Here is a 14,482-nt window from a genome sequence, read left to right on the forward strand (position 1 = left end):
GTTCGAACGCACCATCATGGATTTGAATTCTTAATGAGCAGTAGGTGGATCCATAAGATGTCCAGTAACATTGTGAGAGTCTACAAATTTAATCTACTCTGCCATTTATCTACACCAAACTAGCCAAGTGAGAATTGATTTAAAATTAATTAAATTAAGTTTAAATTTTGATTTCGGTTGAAGTCAAAGATTTAATCGATTTCGGTCAAAGGCAAGACTTCAGACGTTTTCGGTTAAAGTCAAAGATTCCATCGATTTCAGTCAAAATTGATCGATTTTGGTCAAAAGACTTTTGACCAGACATTTTCGGTTGAGAACCCCAATTTCGGTCTGATCTGAATCGATTTTAGTTGAATCTAGGTTGGACTGAAAACCCTCGGAACCTGTTCGAATTCAGAATTTTGAAAACCTTCGAACAATCCACTCGAAACCTACAAATCCATGGAAACAGGTACACCAAAGACACTTTAAACATCATTGCCATTATCGAAAACCACATATCTACTTGATTCACCGAAGAATTTGCAACACAAACACCGAAAATAGGTAGATTTTTCAGAAAATTTTTAAAGGCTTCGAGAGAGGACAACCAAAATCAAAATAAAAATAACCCAAAATTTTAAAAAAAAAATTCCTTTGATTTTATGTTTCAAAAACCAAAAAAAGAATTAAAAATTAAACACACCATTAAAAATTTTAAAATATTATTATTATTATTATTATTATTATTATTATTATTATTATTATTATTATATTAATTATTTTAATATTTTATTATTTTATTATTTCTCCCCCTAAATTTGTGCATAATAATGAAAATATATACAAATTTAAATAAAATAAAAATGTAATCGAGAATAAAAACTTTTGGGATCAAACGTTATAGAACAAATTGATGAGGTTTATCAGCACATATGTTCATAAAAAACCTTGGTCAATCATTGATATTGTGATCCACTTAAACACAAAGGGCATGTTTATAGACATATCATGAGTAACGATATATAGCTATTATGTTCCTAGATAGACCATTCTGTCTGACGACGACCAAGGATATTGTTGTCCACTTAAATTTAGCCAGTAAAATTTACCAGTTAGCCTTTTCGTTATGGGTGTAGTTAATGTTAGTACATTAGAACATGTTCACCACTTCATGGCATGCCCCAGTAATCAAGGAAATTTCCTCAGAATCCTTACTTCAGGTGAGTAGATAATCATTGTGGAATGCATATTTTGTGTCCCAGGTCGGATCTACCGATCACGCAGAGGGGATGTCATATGACTAACATTGAGAGTAGAATATTTGATATTTGTAGGAGACAATATACCGACTTAGAAGCGGTGACAAAATTATATTTATACAAAAAAAAAACATATTTTCATTTTTGTTCAAAGTAGAATATTTTTGTTCAAAGTTTTTTTCCAACATGTTTTTTTAGCTTTATAAAATTATATTTATACAAAAAAACATATTTTCATTTAAAAAACCTTTTGTTTTCTATATAATTTAAAAAAAAACATTGTTGCATGCAGCTACATATTTCGAAGCATTTTTTAAAAGCATGTTAATATATATTTTTTTTATAAATATGTGTTTATATATATATATATATATATATATATATATGTGTGTGTGTGTGTGTAAAATGTGTTGTGTATAAATGCATTTATATAGAAACACGAGTTTTTAATGTAAAAATATGTTTTTTTTTGTATAAAATTGTTTTTATAAAGAAAAAAACATAGTCGAAACAAATTTTAAAAAAAAAATAAAAATAAAAAAATAAAAAAAATAAAAGATGTAACAACCTAAATTTATGATGAATTGTAAGAAAAATTTAGAATCTAGGTTAAATAATTTTAAACCAAATTGGTAATAAAATTTAACTATGGACCAAAAGCATAAGTTTTTGGATCAAATTTATAATAAAATTTAAAATCTATATCAAAAGTATAACTTTTGAAATTTGGATGACCTTTTAACCATGTAAAATGGTTAAATTAAATATAATTGCTGGTTTTTTGGGACTTAATTAACTAATATATATATATATATATATATATATATATATATATATATATATAAAAGGACTAAATCGATTATGAAACCTAAACATAAGGACCTTTTAGTAGATTTCTTATAATATGATATAGTTACTACCATTAAAATTTGTAGATTGGTTGTGTATAAAATTTGTAGATTGGTTGTGTATGACCTGCTCTTTCTTCTATTATCAAATAACGAAATTATGTTTAGATGTCATGTAGCATAAATAAAACGTTAGGAGAGTACATACAAGTAAAATAAGAATATATGATATGTACGCAATGTAGTAAATTTGGCTAATGTTGAGCACTAAATGAAATAAGACTAGTGGATGTGGTGCCACACTTTTCACGATCCACGTAGGCGACACATCATTTTTGTCATATTTTAGCCAAAACTTGTCATTTGCATGCATGGGTTGCCACATTTGTCATGCTATTTTTTAAATTAATTTAGAAAATAAATATTGCATACATATTATTTTTTTTAAAAACTTAAATTCCATTAAAATAACATAGAAATTAAAAAAAAATCATAGAAAATAAAACATCACAAGACCACTAGAAATTTAGAAACACCACATTAGAAATTCAAACACACAACCCACTAAAAATTAGAAGACAAAGACTTCAAATTTGATGTCATTTGGCGCTCTGTCTTACAATTTGCCAAAACTCAACAAACTTGAAATCTTTATCAGTTTCAACACGGTAAACCTCAAGTGCATTTTCTAGCAAAGTATTTTCGTTTTCACAATTTTCGGCTTCATGCATCACCCTACGAAACACAATGGTAAACCGAGTTGCAAGTGCGTGTGTGTTTCTCCATTTGGCATAGAGTAGATCTTTTCTTCGAGGTTGAAGGGATTGGAGGTTGTATATGTCGAAAACTCTACTCCAAAAAGTAGTCGTTGGGTTGTCATTGTGGTTTGGATCTTCTGTTACATCAATCTATGAACGAGCAAATAAGATCTCTTGTTCAGTCGACCAAACAATGTTCGTTTCAAGTGATAAGGTGTAGAAAATGATGGAAAAAATAAGAAAGTTAAGAGAACAGAATTAAAGAGTTTTGAAAGGGGTGAAGAGCGAATAAGAATAAGGGTATTTATAGCTAAAGATTAAGGATTTGAAATTTAAAACTTCAAAAAAAATGGTTATAGTTTTGAAATTAGGTATTTTTTTTGGGAAAAATGATATTTTTTGAAAAATGGAAATTGAATTATAATGGAAAAAAAAAGTAAAAATCAAACACATTCCAAACCCTCTCATCGGTGAAACCTAGCCGAGAGATCGGGTCGGTGTGCGCCGAAGATGTCGAGGCCACTGTCGAGTCATACCCACCGGTGTAAAAAAGAGTGTTATAGGCGTTAAAAGTGTGTAGCGACTAGTGTCATCATGCCATGGTACGTGTTTATGTGGACTTCTATGTATGCATATAATTATTGGAGAAATGGAAAGATATAAAGTTGCTTTTAGAAAACAAGAACCACAAATACATAAAAATCAAATAGACAAAGGATAATATTCTAAACTTCGAAAAATTACAAACCAAGATTCTAATATGGAGTTAATTTGTTACTGAATTTGAAGTATATATGCTTCTATATTTTATCGTACTAGTTGTGAAACTCATATATTACATGAGTTAATTTAAAAAAAAAAAATTAAATATGAAGATTTAAATAGTTGAGAAGTTTGAATTTATAAGAAAATAAAAAAAAATAATGAATTTTTAAAAGTGAAATGTTTTTTTAATCATTTAAATTTAAACAAATAAACATAAAAAACTAATGAACTTTAATTTGAGAATTTTGAAATGAAAAAGTAAGTTTATTAATGAAATTGATATTCATTTATTATTAAATTTATTGCAATAATTACATTAAAATAATATGTGGAATATAATAAATAGAAGACAAAATTGCAAAAATGATCCCTCTGGTATGCATTTTTTTTGGGGTTTTAGTCCAAACCACGACTTTTTTGGATTGGTGGTCCTTTTGAGCTAGTTTCATTGTGTTTTTGGTCCCTTAGAAAATTGAAAAGACTAAAATGCCCTTCTGATACATTTTTTATGGTTTTTACTATTTAATTTAAAGTTTTATTAATAAAAATATGGGGTCCGCCTCTCTCTCTCTCTCTCTCTCTCTCTTACAAATCATTTGTAGGACCTATCTTCATCTTCTTCACACTTCTTTATCCAAAAAATATTCTTGTCAAAAATGGAATCGGAATACCTACAACTCGAAACCCAGATGAAGAAAAAACCCACAAACAATTTTCGGGTTTTCTTTGTCTATTTACAATGCACCTCAAGACCAAACAATTTGGGTTCATTCTTCGATCTATGCATCTAGCCTCCCTCTCTCGAAGACTATAACCCATATGATTAAGACAGAAAGAAGAATTGTTGCTGGGAATTCAAGCTTAAAACTTCTAAAATCGCAAATCTTACATAGAGCTTGCAAAATCATTGAAGGAAGTGACTATTTCACATTTGAGTTCATCTTTCAGGTCTCCTTCGTAAATCTTACATAGAACCTGCAAAAAGAACAAACAACGATCGACTATCAGCCTCTCTCTCTCTCTCTCTCTCTCTCTCTCTCTCTCTCTCTCTTTCTCCAACCATAGATTTCTTCACAATAGGTCTTAAGAACAAACACAAGTGCATTTGCATTTTTGGTTCATCTTCTCTCTAACCACACACACATACACACAAGCACCACCGTCGCCTTCACCACCATCACTGGAAACTCACAACTCCCTCCATAGATCCTTCATGGTTATTTTTGGTTCTCGAATGATCATATGAACAATATGGTAACAGAAATTGACTTGCTTTCGAGCCCTAGATCTTACAGGATATTCTCAATTTCTTATCATTCTCCTCCACAGTGAAGTCCAATGCAACTTTCATTGAGAAAAGAGGCTGAGACGGTGAGGCTATAATTTTTAATTTGGATTTGGTTGCAGGTTGCAATACACTTTTACTGTGTGTATCCTCTTTCATTGTTCTCATTTGCACATCTTTCGCCATCATTCTAGAAACACCAGATTCTCATCTTATCCCTCTAAATTGATGTTTGATCTTCAAGGGAGACGGAGTGGTGGTAAGGATTTGGTGAAAACTAAGTTTATTTGATTGTACATTATGGTTAACAAATGAATCGATTTTGAAGTTTCGGGTTTTTCTTTTGAAGGAAAAGGATGTTGATGGTGGAGAGGGAGAGAGAGCAAGAGAGAGAGAGAGAGAGGCCCGATTTTATATTTAATAATAATAATAATTTTAAAAAGTGAAAGCAAAATGAAAAATAAATTCATTAAGGGTATAATGGTCTTTTTAGTTTGGACAGGGACCAAAACTGCAAGTAAACTAGCTTAAAAGGACCATCAATCCAAAAAAGTCGTGGTTTGGACTAAAACCCCAAAAAAATAAATACCAAAGGGACCATTTTTGCAATTTTGTCTAAATAGAAAAACCCATAAAATGACATGTGGAAAAAAAAATAACTACAAAATGACATGTGTCAAATTGAAGAAGAAAGGACATGTGGCAAAAAGATCTTTATTTAGTAGGTAAGATGTAGAGTAATTAATTTGCAATTAATTATAAGATTTTGAACAGAAAAATCATGATTACTTAACACTTTGTCTAAATTAATGAAAGTTTTTTTAATTTTATTTTAGCAAGATAAATTATGTGATTTTTCCAAACTAATTAGATTATTCTGTTAAAAAAAATATTTAAGACTCTATCAAAAAAAATTCCAAAATAATACTTCTTCCATTCCAAAATTATTGTCCACAGATAAAAAACACACAGATTAAGAAAACATTAATTACCACTAACTTTATATAATAAAATGACAATTTTATCCTTACTTTGCATTTAATGTTTGATTAAATGCTTAGTTTGTTAAGTAATAATGATGGGGTATTTTGATAAAAATGTTATTTATTTTTAGAAGTGGATTATTATTTTGGGACAAATCAAAAAGAAAAGATAGACTATAATTTTGAGACGGATGGAGTAGTAAGACTTTTCTGAATAAAACTCATTTAATTACATACGAAAGAAAATATTGCTTGCTTATGTATTTTTATAACATTGATCCAAAATTTTTAAATAATGATTTTTATGTCATCTTTAAAATATAATAAAAAATATTTAAAGTGAATTAATTCTCTTTTCAAAATAACAATTAACCATAGGTTTGTATTTTAGGGATAATAACTTAAAAGGGTAATACATTTTTCGATTTGCACATATTTGGTCAGTTTTTTTCATCCACATTTATCCATTCAACTTGTTAAACTGTACACATCTAGTCCTTATGACCGGATACTATAGGTTAGCCGGAAAAAATTACTTAATAAGGTAATATATTTTTCATTTTTTTTACACATTTAGTATTTAATATTTTTTGTTTCAAAATAATTCATTTTTATTTTCGTACTCATTCAATACTTATGAATGATTTTTTTAAGTTTTTCTCACGACATCTTTTATCCCTTCAACTTGTTAAACTGTACACATCCAGTCCTTATGACCGGGTACTCTAGGTTAACCGGAAAAAATTACTTAATAAGATAATTGTAACATCCGGATTCCCAGGTATATTTTTATTCTTTTATTTTTGGGTGTTGTGAGGAGACTCGGCGAGTTGGAGTCTAAACTCGCCGAGTAGGATCGCGGTTTTTGCACGCGAGTTCGCGTCTGGACTCGGCGAGTCCACGCTGTTTAATGAAACCCTAATTTCCAGGGTTTGAGACCTATTTATAGGGGCTTATGGCCGTCATTTGCAACCACCAACCCCAGAGAGAAACCCTAAAGAGATCTTGAGCGTTTTGGGAGAGAGAGAGAGGAGGCCATTGCTAACCTTTGAAGCATTGTTTAGCAAGGCAAAGGAGGTTCTAGCTAAGAGGAAGCAAGGGAGGTGGACATTCTTCGAATTTGGAGCTCAGAGCATCACTTTGGAGGTAATATTTTGGCTCCCTTTTCTGTTGTTATGATGAACATGGAGGTTTAGGGTTTCTTGACCTCTTTGTTGGTTAGATTTGATGTCCATTTCGTCCCTATTTGTGATCAGGCTTGGAATGGGATCCATAGAGGTCCAGAGAAGCTTTATTCCTCAAGCTTTTTAAGGATTCATGGGAGTTTTGACCATGGGTTATGAGATATGGGGCAAAAACATCATATAGGAGCAAATAGATGTTGTTTGAGCATCAAGGTTTGGACTTTACGTGATTATCATGCTTGGGGAGGCCAGATCTATGATTGAATGGAACAGATCTGACCTCAGAAGTGGTTTTGAGTTTATGCATGGCATGAACTCGGCGAGTAGTATGAAGTTTGCCCGTAATCACTCAGTGAGTGGACTTGTCGAGTTGAGGGAACGACTCAGTGAGTCAGGGGGACTGAGTTCAAGCCGGAACTCGCCGAGTTGTTCTTGAGACTCGGCGAGTTGAGTCGTGGTGGCCCCGCGATTCATGCTAGGTGGAACTCGTCGAGTCAGGGAGGTACTCGGCGTGTTAAGAGAGGATCTAAGAGAGTCAGTGGACACGCGTAGACTCGCCGAGTCGCCCTAGTGCACTCGCCGAGTCCGGTCGAGGTTGACCGTTGACCTTGTTGACTTTTAGGGTTGAGTACAGTTGTATTTATGAGTGTATTACTTTGTGTGATTAGGCGGAGGCTAGATCACATTTATTCCGAGTCAGATATTTACCGAGACATCGAGGTGAGTCTTCTCACTATACATTACCTAGAGTGGTATATTGTGTAGACCAAAGGGTCTTATGTGTTATGTATGATATTATGTGCTATGTGTTATGTGTATGTTGTATGTTGTTATAGTCCGGACCGAAGGGTCCAACGATACAGACCGGGCCGGAGGGTCCAACGAGCTATGACCGGACCAGAGGGTCCAACGAGCTACGGGACTGGAGGGTCCCACTGAGACACATCGACCGGAGGGTCGTATTATAGCCTTGAGTGGCGTATGTGTTATTTTGGGGAACCCACTAAGCATTTATGCTTACAGTTGTTGTGTGATGTGTTTCAGGTACCAGTGATGAGCGTGGGAAGGCGCTGGCATGATCCATACACACTTGAGGAGTTTATATTTTGTATTCTAGGGAGATGTTTTTGTGAAAAATACATTTGATACAATATGTTTGGTGTTATTTTGTGAGTAAATGAATGTTTTGAAAATTTACGTTGTTACAGTAATATATTTTTTATTTTTTTTTTACACATTTAGTCTTCAATATTTTTTGTTTCAAAATAATTCATTTTTGTTTTCGTACTCATTCAATACTTATGAATAATTTTTTTTAAGTTTTTCTCACGATATCTTACGTGTGACAATCATTGATGAGGTGTTTGGGGTTGTTGATACTTATGTCCATTGCGATCTCGATTGTTTAGTTGCGTAGGTCTTATGGTTTGGCTTAGGTATTGTGTTATGAACATTGTAACTTCTTCATACAATATCATATTTTAACGATATTTATATTCACATGTTCGTTTTTTGAGTCAACTATAACTTTCGTTAAGATTACCCCCGCTAAAATGTAATATATTTTTACTTACGATTTTATAAAATAAAAAACATTCATACATGTATTCATAAAAAAAACATATGGATATAAAGATCGTAAGTAAAAATATATTACTTTTAACCACGAGTAATCTAAATGAAAGTTATACTAGACTAAAATACGAACGCATGGATATAAAGATCATTAAAACCCGGGATCGTATGAAGAAGTTATGACGTTCAGAACATATGACTTAAGCAACTAAGTAGTCGAGATCGCGATGGACATAAGCATCAAAAGCCCCCAAATATCTCAATAATGATTGTTTCACGTAAAATGTCGTGAGAAAAACCTAAAGAAATCATTCATAAATACTGAATGAGTACAAAACAAAAATGACTTATTTTGCAATAAAATATATTAAGGACTAAATGTGTGCAGAATGAAAAATATATTATCCTATTAAGTCATTTTTACTGGCTAACCTGCAATAGCCGGTCGTAAGGATTGAATATATATAATTTAACAAGTTGAAGGAGTAATCTAGTGACCTAATATATATACGAATGAAAAAATATATTAACCTTTTAAGTTATTATCCCTGTATTTTATCTTGAAAATTCTAAAAAGAAATACGAAAATACTTACAAAATAACGATGTTATTTCAAATTTAATATTTTAATTGTTTTTCTTTGAAAGGGAAAGGGTGGAAGCAAAATGAAGAGTATAAATACTCCGCCATTACTGTTGCTTTCCTTCCTTTCACTGCTAGCTTTCCAAATGAAAAAGAACAGTCGACAATTTGTTTTCCTTTTGGAAAATTTGCTTCAGTTTCTCTAAATCAGAGGCTCACAGCTACAGATATCATCGTCTGCATTTTCTCTCGTCTCTCACAGGTATCAATTCCACCACATTTGCGCTGTAAAATCGTTTCAATCTGTTTTTTTTCATCGCTCGCCTCGTTAAAACTGTTGATCGAATCAATTTTCGCTGTCTGTTCATGTAAATCAGCTTTTTATTGAGCTCATTAAGCAAGCTTTTTCAAGGAAACGTGTACATTTTAGATTTATTGATAGTTTGCTCATTGCTGCAACTTTTGAGTCTATAATCACGCATGTGGTTGTCTTCATGTTTAAAAACTCACCTTACATTTTGAATTCAGTGATTAATCGGTTTATAACCAAGATCCAAATATCGATTTATTATAGATATATGAAAAAACATAGCTTGCGTGTGGATCTATCCATGAGATTTTACTCAATTTGTTATCAAGTAGGGGAGATAAAGATACTAGCTGACAAATGTAGCTAGCAGCAAACTTTTTCTAATCTTATCATAATGTACAACACCTTTAATTTATTCAGTTGGTGTACACTTTATGGATATAATTGGTATTTATCTTCAACACGAAGCAAAATCATTCAACTTTGGACCCAAAATTTCATATGGTCTCTACAAATCTATTGAGGTTATACTTTAATTTGTGCAATCTATATCTCATCTTACACTTTACTCTCATATTTCTTCATCAATTTGCAGTATGAATGAAAAGGCATGTCAATGGCTATGTGTAATACTGGTGTGTTTACTCAAAGTGCTGGAAACATATGGATTTTATGTAGATATCACTTATCTTGAAAGTGCATTGGAAAAAGGAGCTGGTAAATTAAACTAACTAAATCCCAAATTCATACTTCACCTCTTCTATCATCTAAAAAATTGAACAATTGAACATATTATTTTCATATTTTGGTTAACAAATTATGATTCTTTTTTTCGTAGTTTGTTTGGATGGAAGCCCACCTGCATACCATTGGGACATGGGATATGATACAGGAATTGACAACTGGTTAATACACATTGAGGTTTGTCTCTCATTGCCTATGATACACAAAGTTAGGATAGAATTTGAATTAATTAAACACTTCATGTTGTTTATATTATTATTATTAGGGAGGAGGATGGTGCAACAATGTCACAACTTGTGTTGATCGAAGCAAAACTCGATTAGGATCCTCTAAGCAAATGGTGGAACAAGTTGCTTTTTCAGGGATTTTACATAATGAGCCTCAATATAACCCTGGTAATTAAGAAACTTGTTTAATCTTTAAATAGAGTAAATTACAAGAATGGTCCCCATGGTTTGGGGTACTTTGCACGTTTTGTCTTTAACTTATTTTTTTAACTCAGAAAGTCTCTACTGTTTATTTTTGTTGCGGGCTTGGTCTTTTTTTCACCTAAAAAGACTATTTTTCCCTTGATTTTTTAATTTATTTAAATAAACACATCCTCAACCCCACTTCCACCTCATCTTACCTTACCTTACCTACCCCCATTTTATTTAAATAAATTAAAAAATCAACGGCAAATGTCTTTTTAGTTAAGACAGGGACCAAACGCACAACAAAAACAAACTGTAGGGACCTTCCGAGTTAAAAGAATAAGTTAGGGAGCAAACGTGAAAATTACCCCAAACCATAGGGACTATTCGTGTAATTTACTCTCTTTAATAATAAGATATAGGGTTAATTACATTAAAGACCCTATATATATTGGGGTTTTTTTTGGATTAAACCTCCACTTTATTTATATTTTCTAAAAATACCCCTACATTCTCCACTTTATTTATTTTTTTCTAAAAAAAACCCTTACATTTCCATTTTTTTCAGTTTGGTACATTTAATTTTGGGTTAATTACATTACAAACCCTATATATTGGGTTTTTTTTGGATTAAACCTCCATTTTATTTATTTTTTCTAAAAAAACCCTTACATTTTCCTTTTTTTCAATTTGGTTCTTTTAATTTTAGTTAATTACATTAGAGACCCTATATATCGGGTTTTTTCCTAAAAGGGCCAACTTGAAAAAAAATGGAAAAATGTGAGAAATTTAAAAAAAAAATTGAGGTTTAATCCAGAAAAAAAACCCAATATATAGGGTTTTTTTATGTAATTAACCCCAGGATATAGTAGTATTTTAAAACATTTTCATTATTTGTCGTTTTTTTTTTCTATTTTTCCTTCCAGATTTTTATAATTGGAATAAGATTAAGGTCAGATACTGTGATGGAGCATCTTTTACTGGTGACGTGGAAAAAGTCAACTCAGTAAGTCCTAATAAATACGGTGATAAAAATATTTAAAAATATTGCAACTCCTATATTTTTCAACAACGTATGACCATTTTTCTTTTTATTTTTATTTTTTTATAAATTTCTTCAGAAAACTAACCTTCGTTTTAGAGGAGCAAGAATATTTCGTGCTGTTATTGAAGATTTGTTATCAAAAGGAATGAGTAATGCAGAAAATGTATGTTCCCATCATTCCTTTACTTGTTCGAGGGTATTTTCGTCTTTTTTCATTACAAACACACAGTACAACCTGTTCTGTTCTGTTATATTCAGGCCATTCTGTCAGGCTGTTCAGCTGGTGGATTGACTTCAATATTACACTGTGATAAATTCAAATCACTCTTACCTAAAACTACAAACGTCAAATGTCTTTCAGATGCTGGATATTTTATTAATTCGTAAGATATTATTTATTTATTATCTCAAAATCAAAACCCCCCTTTTTTTTTAATCTTAATTTTCTTTTCATATTTATAATTCAGTAAAACCCCATAATGTAAAATTCATTCTTCATAAACAGACAAGATCTTTCTGGAAGAAGACACCTTGAAGCCTTTTATGATGATGTGGTCAAGACACATGTATATTTTTTCTTCTTTCTCCTTTTATAAACCTAGAAATTGTAAATTTCTAATCAAAATTACCATTTTACCCTTGTCATGTTTTAGGGATCGGCTAAGCATTTGCCTCGATCTTGCACTTCTAAGATGAAAGATAGTTTAGTAAGAAAGACTTATCTTCTGATCTTCATAACTTTTTTTTTTTTTAAATATACTTCAGATTTTAACTTAAAAAAAAAAATTGTGGTTTTTAATTTTTGCAGTGTTTTTTCCCTGAAAACATGGTACAATATATAAAAACACCGATTTTTTTAACGAATGCAGCCTATGATTCATGGCAGGTTAGGCAAACAAGTTGAGAATATTTTTATTTATTTATTTATTTTTTAAGTTTTGGTTATTTAAAAAAATTAAATTTTTTTTTACATTTTTTACAGATAAAGAATGTATTGGCTCCAGGGATTTCTGATCCACATGGCACGTGGCATAATTGCAAACATGATATTGAAATGTGTTCATCTAATCAAATCGAGATTATTCAAGGTCACTCTTTTATTAACTTCATATAATATAATATAATATAATTTAATCATTTAAAGTTTAATCATTTTCATTCTTTTTCATTTCAATGTTTGGTTTATTGAAAAAAAAAATTAATGGAACCCAAATCTTGATGAGATGCATGAAAATAAGGTTTTAGGACTTTTATTTATTTAAGTTTTAATGACACAAATTAGTTTTTAAAATTTTCATGGTTGTAAAATTGTAATTGAATTACAATTTTATTTTCTAAAGAGAACGATAAACTATTTGGTTTTGTAATGAGTTGTAATTATGTTTAATTTTTATTTTTGTAAATAAGAATTTCATTAATTATAGCTAAGTGATGTATAAAATATAATAAAAACTCAAAACTCTACATGTGTTCACGTAGATTATATATAAATACTAGGTATACTCTTAGAACTATTATTATGTATTAAACAACTAATTACAGAATTTATTATTCACAAAACAAAAAAATATACACATAATACAAAATAAATTTTAATTCAACTAAAATTCGTGAAATTCTTATTCCATTGTTTTATCTCTCAAAAGAATTTATATTTCACTTTGACAGAATTCAGGTTGCAATTCTTGAATGCATTAGATGGATTTTTAAGCCTTAATTCATCAAGAGGAATGTTCATAAACTCATGCTATGCCCATTGCCAAACCGAAATACAAGAAACATGGTTAATGACCAAATCGCCCATGTTGGCTAACAAGGTAAACCGGGCCCCACTCCCTCCTATCTTTTCTTATTTCCATTTTTACCCTTGAACCCTGACCGGTCCATACCTTACAGCAGAGAATCGGAGAAGCAGTTGGCGACTGGTTTTATGACCGGGACCCATTTCAAGAAATTGATTGTCCTTACCCTTGTGATAAAACATGCCACAATCGTATTTTTGCGTAGGGGTATATCTGAGAAATAGAAAATGTATTTTTTTTTATTTGTTTATTATAGCATCATACTTTTTTTTGTCCTATTATATCAATTGTTAAAAATCTACCCAATTATAGCATTATAAGTACGATGCTATAATGGAAAGAATTGAAAATATACCACACACACAAGAGAGTCGGATTGGTCGTTTCCCACCTTTTTCCTTGAATGAGTTCAATGCATGTCAGATATAGTATATATGTCTCTCTGCTTAACAAAAGGTCTATAGTGATAAGTGATAACATTGTTTTATAATGACCATAAGTAAATTTTGAATTAAAATATTTTGAATAAAGTAGGTGAATATATAGGTTGTATTTAATAACCGATTAAAAATTAATTAAAATTGAAAAAAAAAAATAACTAAAAGATAAATAGTTTAGAAAGATTGAACGATTAAAAAAATATTAAAAGTATATTTGACTTAGGAGTTCACCGATAAAATTTTATTTTTTTGGGTAAGTTTTCGATTTAATTCTAGTTTTTATTTTTTGAAAAGAAAATTCCAGAATATTTTATAGTTCGTCCAAATTAGTGAAACATCTTTATTTTTTTCAACAAAAAAAGAAAGATTATCTTATAAAATTAGATAATCAAGATTTTTATGTTAAAAAAATAAATAATAGGATTACACTCTAAACTAATGCAAAATATTTGTATTTTATTGTAGATTTCCCATTGATTTATAACTAATCTTCTAGATCATTAGAAA

The 14,482-nt window shown here is 30.7% G+C and overlaps 1 protein-coding gene across 3 annotated transcripts; it reads left to right on the plus strand.

The window, feature by feature from the left end:
* The first annotated feature begins 9,335 nt into the window (after positions 1–9,335).
* On the plus strand, positions 9,336–13,925 carry LOC145056800 (pectin acetylesterase 8-like). 3 transcript variants are annotated; one of them, XM_079004520.1, is made up of 14 exons: positions 9,336–9,483; positions 9,952–10,055; positions 10,127–10,248; positions 10,370–10,452; positions 10,541–10,670; positions 11,615–11,694; positions 11,810–11,896; positions 11,992–12,116; positions 12,239–12,299; positions 12,387–12,440; positions 12,542–12,619; positions 12,716–12,821; positions 13,402–13,550; positions 13,630–13,925. In XM_079004520.1, exons 2-14 carry the CDS (start codon positions 10,033–10,035, stop codon positions 13,738–13,740), a joined length of 1,209 nt encoding a protein of 402 aa, XP_078860646.1. In that variant the 5' UTR covers positions 9,336–9,483; positions 9,952–10,032; the 3' UTR covers positions 13,741–13,925. The 3 variants fall into 3 exon arrangements, with proteins under 3 accessions (XP_078860646.1, XP_078860648.1, XP_078860647.1); XM_079004521.1 differs by having other exon boundaries at positions 9,337–9,483; positions 13,633–13,925; XM_079004522.1 differs by lacking the exon at positions 9,952–10,055.
* Positions 13,926–14,482: the final 557 nt, after the last annotated feature.

Source organism: Lactuca serriola, chromosome 6 (genome assembly GCF_051521515.1).
Source record: "Lactuca serriola cultivar US96UC23 chromosome 6, Lser_US96UC23_V15, whole genome shotgun sequence".
NCBI lineage: Eukaryota > Viridiplantae > Streptophyta > Magnoliopsida > Asterales > Asteraceae > Lactuca > Lactuca serriola.

Bases quoted from the DNA above. Each gene is read 5' to 3' on its own strand.
- LOC145056800 (XM_079004520.1), top strand. From the start codon at position 10,033: ATGGTCTCTACAAATCTATTGAG. The intron at 10,056-10,126 runs GTTATACTTTAA...ATCAATTTGCAG, and splicing joins GTCTCTACAAATCTATTGAG to TATGAATGAAAAGGCATGTC. The intron at 13,551-13,629 runs GTAAACCGGGCC...CATACCTTACAG, and splicing joins CGCCCATGTTGGCTAACAAG to CAGAGAATCGGAGAAGCAGT.